The sequence below is a fragment of the Mchenga conophoros genome, linkage group LG20 (assembly GCF_057382185.1).
Source record: "Mchenga conophoros isolate Kocher_MC1m ecotype Shallow Benthic linkage group LG20, M_conophoros_male_GT1.1, whole genome shotgun sequence".
NCBI lineage: Eukaryota > Metazoa > Chordata > Actinopteri > Cichliformes > Cichlidae > Mchenga > Mchenga conophoros.
The window spans coordinates 12087422-12100544 of NC_140545.1; the positions used below are offsets into that span (position 1 = coordinate 12087422).

Sequence of the window (13123 nt, forward strand, 5' to 3'; positions counted from 1 at the left end):
GTTGTCCCTGGGACATCGCGTAAATGTTGTCCCTGGGACATCGCGTAAATGTTGTCCCTGGGACATCGCGTAAATGTTGTCCCTGGGACATCATGTTAAAGTTGCCAGAGACATACCATATGAAAGTTTAGCTTCTTTTAGCCCCTGTTTGTTTTATATTATTTTATATATATATATTTTTTAATATTATATTTAATATTTACATTGTATTGCAAAAAACCCCACAACAAGTTAAAATGAATTAATGAATATTGACTAATTAAACCTTCGTTATTTTTCCACCAGAAATGGACGACATAATTAGAAGAGGTGTTCTGAATGACGAAAAAAAAAGAACTGGAAAAGACACACAACTTTGTGTGCATGTGTCACAATGCCAGGAGGACCCATTCAGTGTTGTGTTAGAAAAATTGAACTCATTAACCCTTCATGGACATTATAAATGTTTAAATGTTGCCTCAGGTAAAGACAGGAAAAGAGACTATTACAAATTCAACTGCATCAGAGCTGGGAAAAAAAGTCGAAACAGCTACAGAGCAGTGGGCTGTAAGGCCTATGTTTCATTTAAAGTACTCAAATGTTGGAAAGACCACACAGTCATCGTGCAGCGTACATATGATAAGCATGATGGGCATGATCCTTCGGACCCAAAAGACGCACATTTCAACAATATTTCCAGTGATTTGAGGAGGAAGATTGAGGAACTGCTTTCCCTTGGAACTAAGCCAGCCATCATACTAACCGAATGTCATAAATGGGCCAAAGAACATGGACACAGAGATCTTCACAACAGAGAGCATTTTGTCACACCACGTGACATTGACAGTGTTAGAACCTGCATGATGAGGAAGAAGCACTTTAACTGTGGAGACAGTCAAAGTGTACATACCTTACTTAATGGAAAACATCAAGAACATGTTCTCTTCTATCAACCATACACATCTGACCAAGAACTAATGATTGTTTTGCAGACACCTGTAATGAAATCAAACATGGAGAACTATGCAAAACAGTTAGTATTTGTTGACACCACGCACTGCGTTAACCAGTATTCATTTCCCTTATTCACACTTGTTGTAAGAGATGATCATGGGCATGGAGTCCCTGTGGCCTATGCTATTGTCAGCAACGAAAGTCAGAAAACCCTGGAAACTGTTCTTGGAATAGTTTGTGAGCATTTCCCAACTTCCCCGAGGTAAATAATACATTGACAGCTATTGATTTTGAAATAATTCCTTTTCAAAAAAGTTATAACATGCCAGAATCTAATGCTATAGCTGCAGCATGGGCTGCAAAAAACTTTCCTTTCCAGTTGTTAAAGTTATTCCTATAGGCTGTATGCAGTATTTTATATATCTACTTGTGAGTTGAAATGTTTAATTTGGCATTGAAGTGGTGCTTTGAGATAGCAAAAACATTTTCATACTGTTTAATCTCATTTAGTGTTTTCTTTTTTTCTGTAGAGCATTTATGGTTGACAAAGACTTTGCGGAAATAAATGCTTTGCAGAAGGTTTTTCCAGAGTCAGCTATCCTTCTATGCTGGTACCATGTCTTGCAGGTAAACCACATTGTTTTCTTTTCACGTTGTCTAAGATGCACCTGAAACACATTTTTACAACAGGGTCCTGTTGTCATGATTTGCCTCATTGTGATATTCACCTACTCAGGTTAATGAATATAAAGGGATAAAATGTTGAGTGACTATGTCCATCCATTTAAGACCACAGTGCACTCATCTTCTGGTGGCTGCTTCCCAAAGCTCTTTTTGACATTTAAAAATATGTTTGCCTGGTTGATTTCTGTAATGCACAGGTCCTCTTGTCCAGTGAGTGACAAAGTTATTTTTGGACGTCAGCTTTCTTTTATGCTTTTTGTACAGCTGCTCCTCTGTCTCTCTCTCCAGATTAACTTTTTTTCTCTTACATTCACAGGCTGTTAATCGATGGCTTTCAAAATCAGAGTCCGGGGTCCATGGGCTTTCTAACACCCAAAAGAGAAATGAAATCATTTCTTTCTTTTGTAAGCTGAAAGCTTGCACATCTGTAAGTGTAATTTGTCTATTTCACATTTTGATTTCTTGATTACACTAAGAGCATAATAACTTTCAGTTGCTAAAAAAAGTTACAGAGAGATACAAAATAGATTTTTGAAACAATTTCTAAAACTGGCTTCTTATCTTGCTTATCAAAACAAGTACTTAAGCTGTGCAGACCATCATTGTGTCACCCACTGTGCAGTAGAACTTGTGAGTGGGATTCTTTCACAGACAGATGCTGAAACCAAATATGCTTATAGGTTTAGTGTTCCTTCTTAGCCATTGTATGGGAAGAAATAATTGCTTCTTAATACAAAAACACGACATATTATTAATAACTTAAAATTCTTAATGTTATTCAATAAAAGGAAAAGGGCTTCAATACATAATATTAAAGATTTCAATAGGTCTGTTAAATGGATTGAAATATATTCTGTTGCATCCAATTCTCTTAGGAGGACGACTTTAAAGCCACATCAGCAGAGTTCTGCCAGACATTTAAGCAATACCCTTTGGTGTGCCAGTATTTTCAGAAGCACTGGGAAGGCATTGGCCACATGTGGTGTGACTACGGCCGTCGCTTCAGTCACGCTCGTTCTGAAACAAACAATGTGATTGAAAGGTATGATTTATTATTTTGACCTCATTCAATTGTATTGCTGAAAAAAAGATATTATGCTTTAATCCAAGAGGCTAAACTGAGTAGGTTCGTCATGTCATTGCCAGAACAGGTTTTAGGCAAATCCTTTAAATTCTAGCAGCGTTTTTTATGTTATCACAACAAAAAACAGAGTAGGTGGATTTGCCTAAATCAGCTAAACCGGCACAGAGCATTCCTTTATAAAAGACGTGTGCAATAGGTATTCCAATTTTTAAAAAAATAATACAGTCTTGATTAAAACTTTAAATTCCTTCAATTACAGTTACTAATCATTTCAAATAACTGTTTTTCAGATTTTTCCACCGCCTGAAATACCAGTTTTTATCTGGCTACAAGAATAGGCGTCTGGATGATCTGATTGAAGTGCTCCTAGGGAAGGCCGACGACTACTTCTCAGTCATAAAAACCCTGCAAGATGTGGGCCGCATGAAAAACAGGTTTGCTGACACCTTGTCTCAAGTTTCAGACTCTGCTTCAAGACTGATGGAAAGTGGTTGGGCTCTTAAAATTACAGTCAAGAACAGCCATGGAGTTAATGCATATCAAGTCCCATCTGAGTCAAGAGAAGACATGGTGTATGACGTCTGCCCTGTTGAGTCCTACTGCAACTGTACATATGGCTTACGAGGACTTCTTTGCAAGCATCTAGTGTTACTTGCAAAATTAGCAGAGGCTGACAATGACATCGATCCAAACATGGAAACAGACATTTCTACCTTGGCAAGAATTGCAGTGAAAGAAAGGCATTACTTTGTACACTGTGAGGACTTGAAAGTGATAAAAATGCCAAGTTTGTTTGGAAATCTGTGTTTTTTTGCATCGGCTGAAACACTTCAGTGCACTTGTTGTACGTTCTCTCACTATAACACATGTGCTTGCCTGAAGGTGGCTTGTAGCCATTTTAAAAAAAATGAAAAACTCTCTGAAAAGTCCTCTATCAACTTTGAATGACACTCCTGTAGTTGAAAGCACAGACAAAAAATGCACAGAAGATGCAGTTGGAAAACTAAATGCTGTTTTAGACACAGTTAAACAGTGGGCATTCATTCCAGAGGGTATTACTCCAATGATAGATGAACTGCATACAAATGTCTTAAAAACAAAACAAGTAGGCAAAAGTATATGCCAGTACGAAATAAAGACGACAGATAATGCACGCAAAATTAGGCCATTGTATTCTAGCAAGAAACGTTCGGCCAGCATCGACATTCCAACAGTCTGTGAAAATGAATGTGAACAGTCGATAACCACTGAAAGAGAGACATCCTCTGGAGAAAATGAAAACCTTTTGGAATACAAAACAAAAAAGAGAAGAGTTAAAGCTAAGTATATGCATAAGTAGACTTTTGTGTGACATTTCAAAGGGACTGCATCCATTACTTCTGTTTATTGAAACCTAAAGCTGAATAGCTGTCTTTACTTTCTGCCAAGGAACAGTTGAAAAGAAATTGTTTGGTCTCTCAAGCAGTTGTTATTTATGTGTGTTATTCATTACTTTGGCTTGGTTGCTGTTTTTGATACAAATTCATCTGTGCCCATTGTAATATTTTCATATGTTACTATTTTTATATTGCTATGCATTATAAATAAAGGATTACTTATTACTATTAAAGGTCTGCATTTGTAATTGTTGGTATTATTTATAAAATATGCGCTCTTAAGTTTTTTGCTCCATAAAACGATACCTGTCACTTTTTGGACATAGAGTATCAGCTGTTGAGAATCCTGGCTCATACAAAATAGAAGTAAAAGGTTTCAACATCCAGCCTTTTTATGATTAAATACAAAGTGTAATAACAGAGTTATTGGGGTGTGATTTTGTTAATAGTTAGTCTTAAGTATAAGTTTAATAGTAATGAGTAAGAAAATATAGCCAGAATAATGGAATGAGACTAACACCTGACCTCACACTGAGATTTGGTATGAAGTGGCATGTTTGTGCTAATGCTGACATTGGGGCTCAGAGTTCCTCTGTGTGTATATATTTGTGAACGTTAACTTGGCTAATGTCCAAGGGTTTGACTGCTTTCCTGTTGGATTGTATCACAAAGAACAGGGATAAGAGCACCAGTGGCCGTGCACACCCTCATCTCTCTCCTTCACCCGATCATTAGTGTTGGAAACCGGCATTAGCTCAGAGTAGATTAGACTTCAGTATAGTGCAAGTGATTTGATTTTATGATTATTTGATTCAGTTTTTTCTGTGTTCAAGCTCAATTACTTTAATAAAATGTTGAATTCAAACAAATAAATAAACAAATAAACTGTGGACATTACCCTTTTAAACCTTTCTGAAACAAGACAGGTAAAAACCAGTGTATAAAAGTTTACATAGGTATAAATAGCTCTAACACTTTACTCCAGCCTGGCGTCCACACATGTGGACATCACATTTTGGGTTATTTAGACCAAAATACTAAATCTTGATCAACAAGTGCCTGATATACAGTTATGAGGACATTATACTGCAACTGTTCTATCGAAATTTCAAATTAATGTCCTCATATGTGGCTCTCATTTTTCTCAGAAACAAAAATTAGGTAAAAAAAACAAAACCTGGTAATTCTTTCTTTTTACATTCATTGGGTTCCAATCGGCCCAAATATCAAAGAGAAATTAAAAATGCATGCCATGGAAGATTTCGGGTCTTAGGGGGTTAAAATGACCAGACCCCTCCGGCCTGTTTTCCAGGCCACTAAATTAAACCCAGTCAATTACCAATTGAACAGAATAAAAACCTACGAGGTCCACTAATAGTCCAAAAGTCCAAATCTTTAATAGAAAAGACAGGCAGAACTCAAACAAACAATAATCCAAACGAGGAGCATATAGACACACTGGAAAGTAAATAATTATAAGTTATTAAATCAGACTAATTAAATACAGTAAAACTAATAAGGGAAGACGAACACACGGGAAATAAAAATAACAGTGTAAACATACCAAAACTCAAAATAAAACAGGAAAGCTACTACAAACCGAGTGTGACACAATTACATTCATATTGAAACATATGTGATAATTTTCTTTCTTTGTAGCATTTTTAAGATATGTGTTAGAACAGTCATTATGCTGTTTGGATTAGGAACCAATCATTTTTGCCAAGTAGTTAACACAAACTTAGACAACAATGAACAATTTTCAAGATTCTGATTTACAGAACAAACAAAAGTCACAAAAGGTTTCATTATTTAAGAAACAAGATCAAGTTTTTCACACAGGAATGAAATGACAGAATCCAGTGCAGCGGGGCCAAAGGTGTGTGTCAGCAAACTGAAGGTTGAGGAATCAGTCAGCTCATGTTTAAGATTGTGTTGGATTTTGAGAAGAGTCTGTCTGTTATTAGAAAGTAAGATTAACAATGTTACACCAATAACCCAAATACGGGGAAATGACAAATAATACCAAAAAAGATACAACTTTCATATTGTTTTACTAACTTACTTTGTCATATCAGCACTTGAATGGTCGATGCCTTTACAGACCATGTCTGTTGTGACATCGCAGGCCAATCTTCCGGCAAACCCGAGGGCTAGCTCCCCAGCCTCCTCTTCACTCAGAACACTAAACACTGTTACTTTAGTTTTGGCCTTCTTAGGCCTGTCAAGAATCATTGTGGGCAGTTTGGCTTTACGGCCCTAAAAAAGAAAAAGTGCAAACACCAAAAGAGCAGAGAGAGACACACACACGCGCACAAAGTTAAATGCTTTTGTTTACATGGTGTAATTGTGTATATGTTGCAGCAAATGCACAATTTCCAGCCACATTGTCACTTCATTGATACGAGTAACCCGGATTTATTTCAGGTGACATCAAAATCACGAAATGTATACCTACCCCAATCAAACCTCTGAAAACATGAACTGACATGTTCTCTGCGTTGATTCTGCGCTTGATCTCGTCTTCTGTTATTGTGTAGGTTTTCTTTTTTGAGCTTGGTACAGATAAGCGACCATGCACTCTGTAAACTGTACTAGTTCCTTCTGAATCAGTTTGGAATTCTGTATCTGCATCGATCCTGTCAACAGCAGCAGCATTATCTGTACTCAGACTTGTGCCGTATACTTCTGTTTCTTTTTCTTTGTCTTCAGTCTGTGTACCTTCATCTCTGACTGTCAGTCTTCCTATCTCACTGTTACTTGTCGATTTGCTGCAGATGTTCTCTCCCTTAGGAACTTTTCCTTTGTCATTCGCTGCCTGATGCTTTCCCTGATGACATTCTTCACTGGCTACTTCTATTGCTCCTCCTGTATAGCCACCCACTATGCTGCACAACTCCTTTCCCTCTGCTGTGCTGCACTGTGCTGTTACATAAAGAAGAATGATATAAACAGCACTATATCAATTTAATTGTGAAGAGAAATCCCCACAATACGACACAGTTATGTCTAAAATAGTTTTGTGTAAAAACTGGATCTTGAAACGTCCACTTTAATTACACAGTCCTGGTGTGCAAAGGCAAAATTACGAAAAAAAAATTCACTTTAAACATTTTTGGACGTTGTTTAGTTATATTGTGACGCATGTGCTTGTATGCACCACATTTCTGGCACTGCACCTGTGAATTAAAAAAAAAAAAAGAAGAAGAAATAAACAAACAAAAAACAAATGAACAAAGTCCATTAAATAAACAATCTATATGGCTAAGGACATGTCATAGTGTACCCGGTCTTTGGCTGCAATCACACACCAGCACTGACTGCACTTCCTAGTTCGATCTGCAAAATATAATTTGTTTAAGTACAAGTTACATTTTCCAATGTTAGAGAAAAAGAAGGCAGCTAATTTTATCTTTACCTATTGAGGAAAATAAGTAGTGGCAAAGTCGGGACCTGAGCTTTGTGATTTCAGTGTTGTACTCCTCCACTTGTGTTTTACCGTCAATGAGAGATTGGGCAAACTAATAATTGACGAAGAAAAAAAAAAAAAAAAAAAGAACAAAAAGAATTAGATTAACAAAGAAATGTTTGTTTGTTTTTAACCCCCCCCCCCCCCCCCCGAGAAAAAAAAAAACAGAGCAACCAAAGCAAAGCATTACTGCTGAAATGGTTCAATCTACAAAAAAAATTGAGATTTTACCATCCTGCCTCTAAGGCTTTAAAAACTGAATAGGCAAAAATGTAAACATTACTTATATAGGTTAAAGCTATAGTTTTCAGTACCATTATGACATGCACTCCACATGAGTTCCCATCCTGTTGATGTGGGTGGCTCACATGTGACAAGGTCCACTCTCCAGCGCAGCCTCTTGCTGAAGCAAATGAGCTGAGAGATCGCAGTTATTACAAATAAAAAGCATATAGAGAAATCAATAACCACGTTCGGTAATGCTTTCAATTAAATTAAATATGTTATGTTAAATATGTTAATTAATTACCTCCAGTTTTTCAACACCGCACTTTTTCTGACCTCCGACTCGCCAAATGAATTCATATAGACTATGGTCCTCTTGGGTATGTCACAAAACTGTTTTGTAAAAAGATGGATATGGTAGGCTTGGGCCTTGAGTTTTCCTAATGAGGGACACTGAAAAGTATCATGCACTAGAGAGAGTGCAAAATCTGTGCAACTTACAAACAAGGTCCAGTGGCTGCCGTTTTCCAGACAGGCTCCAATCAATTTCTCATACATCTGAAAGATGTTTTTCTGGAAATAAAAATAATGTGACAAGTATGTTTTTCTGTCAAGAATGACACTGCAAAACTGCAAAAGCTTGTCAGGTGAGACTTGTAATTAATTCTGCAGATACACAAACATATAGAAAGTGTCATTTTTGGTTTACATTAATTAATTTCTATAGTGTGTACAAAACAAATCAAGACCACAGACTCAACACGCACCACTCAATTTTTGGTGTTCTTTATCAGTTGGCCAAGACAGAAATGTTTTAATCTGTGTGCATTGCTTTTGAACAAGTCTTTACACAGAAAAGGTTTCAGAAAGGTATTTTTCAGGTTCTTCTGACAAGGCTTCAATTTTGGAAAATGCTGTTTGTTTATAGTGGCAACTTATAAACCCTTTGTGATAAGAACATAGTTACCACAGTCCAAGTCATACCTTCAAAAAGTATGCACTTTGTGCTCTTGTGGACCCATCCAAAATTTTTCCAGTGATTTGGCTTGGTATTGGAGAAATGTGAGGGAAATTCTATAAAAATAACATAAATACACCTATGTTTTCAAATACATTACAAAAAACGTAAACATGCTATGTCATTATGATCAAACAAGCTTTTCAACATACCTCACACTGCAAATAGATTAGGCCATCTATTACCTTATAAAACAAATAAATAAATACATATAAATAAAAACAGAACTAAGGAATACGATTCATTAAGTAAATTGTACAATAAAGTGTATTTAAAGCAGAATTTAACATTAGTTTTATGACAACATAAAAGGATTTTTATGTCAAGAGGTACCTCATCTGAAATGTTAGTCTGGTCAAACAGGGATTTCAAACTTGAAATACCAATAGAGTTTGGTCCAGCTACTCCCACAAGGTAATCTGTGAGAAAGCATATGCTGTAGTCAACAGATATCATTTTCTTTTTGCATGCTGCAACCATCATCCATTTCAGTCTTCTAGGAGCTTTGTCTGGTTGTAGTTCTTTTTTCTCCTCCTCTCCCCTCATCTATTAATTAAATTGTTTTCTGACCTTCCTAACTGTTTCCGACCTGTCTTCCCAATGTGATGTTTAAGCAATATATGTATGGTCAGAAGGGGGTGAAATTTTCATTGCAGTTGTACGTGTAACATTGCATGTGATAATAAAAGGCTTGATTGGTTGATTATTCAACATCAGTTGACATTTACCTGACATTGTGAAGGAGTCACAGTTTCTGTAAGGGTGTAAGAACATAACATGTGGATTTGTTACACTTCTTTTTCACAAGTTAATAACAATCAATAATTTTCATTCCATTATTTACAAGCTATCACACGATGTCCCTGGGACAACATTTACACGATGTCCCAGGGACAACATTTACACGATGTCCCAGGGACAACAATTACACAATGTCCCAGGGACAACATTTACACGATGTCCCAGGGACAACATTTACACGATGTCCCAGGGACAACATCTACACGATGTCCCAGGGACAACATTTACACGATGTCCCAGGGACAACAATTACACGATGTCCCAGGGACAACATTTACACAATGTCCCAGGGACAACATTTACGCGATGTCCCTGGGACAACATTTACGTGATGTACCAGGACAAATTTGTAAATTTCTGGATTACTGTTAATCTCCATAGAATCAAGAACTCATGTCCAGTTTCACAGCTATGGACCAGTTAATTATGTTTCCAGGTGATAGTTTGATTCATAGATTCAGCACACACTTCTTCACTTGTATTTCGAAATAATCGAAGGCGGGTATTTCGAAGTCGCAAAGGAATGACGTCACAAGAAGGTGATTGGTCACTTGCAATGTTGAACCTGGAACAACATTAATTATGATGATGTGGGAACAACGCTGACACGAGGAAATCAGATCGTCCCTTTCCGAAAGAACTAAAAAGGCGTTAGTACAGAAATACTATAAAGTAAATTAACAAACAAATGTAAGTTTGTTGACAGCCGATATATATATATATATATATATATATATATATATATATATATATATATATATATATATATATATATATATATATATATATATATGTATGTATGTGTATATATATATATATATATATATATATATATATATATATATATATATATATATATATATATATATGTATATATATATATATATATGTTGCCTTCTGGTAGTTCAATCCCCTCAGTTCTGACTACCTTCCCTCTCTTTGTTACCATCCGACTACACTTCTCCAGTCCGAACGACATTCCAATGTCATTGCTGTATAGCCTGGTAGTGTGGATCAGTGAATCGATGTCTCGTTCACTCTTGGCATACAGCTTGATGTCATCCATGTACAGGAGGTGGCTGACAACTGCTCCGTTCCGTAGTCGGTATCCGTAGCCAGTCTTGTTAATGATCTCACTGAGGGGGTTCAGGCCTATGCAGAACAGCAGTGGGGACAGAGCATCTCCTTGGTAGATCCCGCACTTGATGGTAACTTGTGCTATGGGCTTGGAGGCAACATTGCAGACATAGAGGACAGTTACAAGTACCTGGGGATCCCGCAGGCAAATGGGAACCATGAAGAGGCCGCTAGAAAGGCTGCAACCACCAAGTACCTGCAGAGGGTCAGGCAAGTCCTGAGGAGTCAGCTGAATGGTAAGAACAAGATCCGGGCCATCAACACATACGCCCTGCCCGTGATCAGGTACCCTGCTGGGGTAATAAGCTGGCCAAAGAAGGAGATAGAAGCCACTGACATAAAGACAAGAAAGCTCCTGACCATGCATGGAGGGTTTCACCCCAAGTCCAGCACCCTGAGGCTGTACGCTAAGCGGAAGGAAGGGGGCCGGGGACTGGTGAGTGTCAGCACCACAGTCCAGGATGAGACAAGGAACATCCAAGAATACATTGGGAAGATGGCCCCAACTGACCGAGTGCTCAGTGAATACCTCAGGCAGCAGAAACCCAAGAAAGAGGAGGGAGACGAGGAACCATCATGGAAGGACAGGCCCCTGCACGGTATGTACCACCGGCAGATAGAGGAGGTGGCTGATATCCAGAAATCCTACCAGTGGCTGGACAAAGCTGGACTGAAAGACAGCACAGAGGCACTAATCATGGCAGCACAAGAACAAGCTCTGAGTACAAGATCCATAGAGGCTGGGGTCTATCACACCAGGCAAGACCCCAGGTGCAGGCTGTGTAAAGATGCCCCAGAGACTATCCAGCACATAACAGCAGGGTGCAAGATGCTAGCAGGCAAGGCATACATGGAACGCCATAACCAAGTGGCCGGCATAGTGTACAGGAACATCTGTGCCGAGTATAACCTAGAAGTCCCGAGGTCAAAATGGGAGATGCCCCCAAGGGTGGTGGAGAATGACCGAGCTAAGATCCTGTGGGACTTCCAGATACAGACGGACAAAATGGTGGTGGCTAACCAACCGGACATAGTGGTGGTAGACAAACAGAAGAAGACGGCCGTAGTGATCGATGTAGCGGTTCCGAATGACAGCAATATCAGGAAGAAGGAACACGAGAAGCTGGAGAAATACCAAGGGCTCAGAGAAGAGCTCGAGAGGATGTGGAGGGTGAAGGTAACGGTGGTCCCCGTGGTAATCGGAGCACTAGGTGCGGTGACTCCCAAGCTAGGCGAGTGGCTCCAGCAGATCCCGGGAAAAACATCGGAGATCTCTGTCCAGAAGAGCGCAGTCCTGGGAACAGCTAAGATACTGCGCAGGACCCTCAAGCTCCCAGGCCTCTGGTAGAGGACCCGAGCTTGAAGGATAAACCGCCCGCAGGGGCGTGCTGGGTGTTTTTATGTGTGTGTGTGTGTGTGTGTGTGTGTGTGTGTGTGTGTATATAATATGTATACATCTTATTTGACTGTTGGAATACAGCTGAATGATTCAGCAATCACTGACACTGATGCTAAGGCTGTAGGGGTCTGATTTGTCTCCTCTCTTATGAATGTGTGAAATGAGACCTTTACACCAGATGTTAGGACAATATCCTGACTGGAGGATCTTACTGATCAGCTTCTGCATCAACTAGATGAATATCTGCAAACAAGACAGGAACATGACATCCTGCCATGTTCTGTGTTTCTGTGTTTCTGGATGTTTGCCTTTTCCATGTGCTTCCCTGCCTGTGCCTTCCTGTTTGTCAGTGTGAGTGAGTTCTGTCTCTCTTTTCAGTTACATCCTGTCTTATTGTGGAAGTCATTGCCTTTGTATCTCATCTTGTGTTTCTCTTCCTGTCTTTGTTCTTAACCCACCTTTGTTATTATTTGTCAGGGCCTAATTGTGTCTACCTATTCCTTGTTATCTTCCTTGCATGTCTGTGTGTTTTTCTGTCTTTTTTAAATTTGTTTTATTTGTTGTTAGTTTTGAACTTCCTCTTAACACTTGACACCATGACGTAACATTTAACTTAGCAGTGTGTTGTAATATTCTTCTTTTTAAAAATTGATTAACATAGCTTTGTTTTGAAAACCAAGTAACTTGGTTCATTTGTTGTCTTATTGTCTTATCTTTCTGTGACCTGACTTTAATATTGACCACAAAGTTCTGACAATCTCCAAAATCATAAATAATCTGCCTTTATCTTGCAGAGTCATTAATGTCAGTAAAAACACGTTTGACGTGGAGCTGGAGTATCTGCATTAGCAGGCTAATAGCACACCACAAATTTACACCTATCTTCATTAAATGACATTCTGTCTCCACCATCTTCTCCACCACTCATCCAGTTTCCTCACTGTGTCCAGTTTATGAGTCTGTAAGACTATTATGGCTTAAAGAACAATACACATTT

The 13123-nt window shown here is 38.4% G+C and overlaps 1 protein-coding gene and 1 pseudogene across 2 annotated transcripts; one reads left to right on the forward strand and one right to left on the reverse strand.

Moving 5' to 3' along the window:
• The first annotated feature begins 287 nt into the window (after window positions 1-287).
• LOC146550466 (uncharacterized) lies at window positions 288-4314 on the forward strand. Of its 2 annotated transcripts, none has more exons than XM_085258996.1 (5): window positions 288-1195; window positions 1464-1560; window positions 1934-2044; window positions 2493-2659; window positions 2992-4314. In XM_085258996.1, the coding sequence occupies exons 1-5, from the start codon at window positions 288-290 to the stop codon at window positions 3647-3649; spliced, it is 1941 nt and encodes a 646-aa protein (XP_085115122.1). In that variant the 3' UTR covers window positions 3650-4314. The 2 variants fall into 2 exon arrangements, with proteins under 2 accessions (XP_085115122.1, XP_085115123.1); XM_085258997.1 differs by lacking the exon at window positions 288-1195 and adding an exon at window positions 1216-1362 and having other exon boundaries at window positions 2992-4011.
• Window positions 4315-5850: 1536 nt separating this feature from the next.
• On the reverse strand, window positions 5851-9495 carry LOC146550467 (uncharacterized; annotated as a pseudogene).
• Between the last annotated feature and the right edge of the window lie 3628 nt (window positions 9496-13123).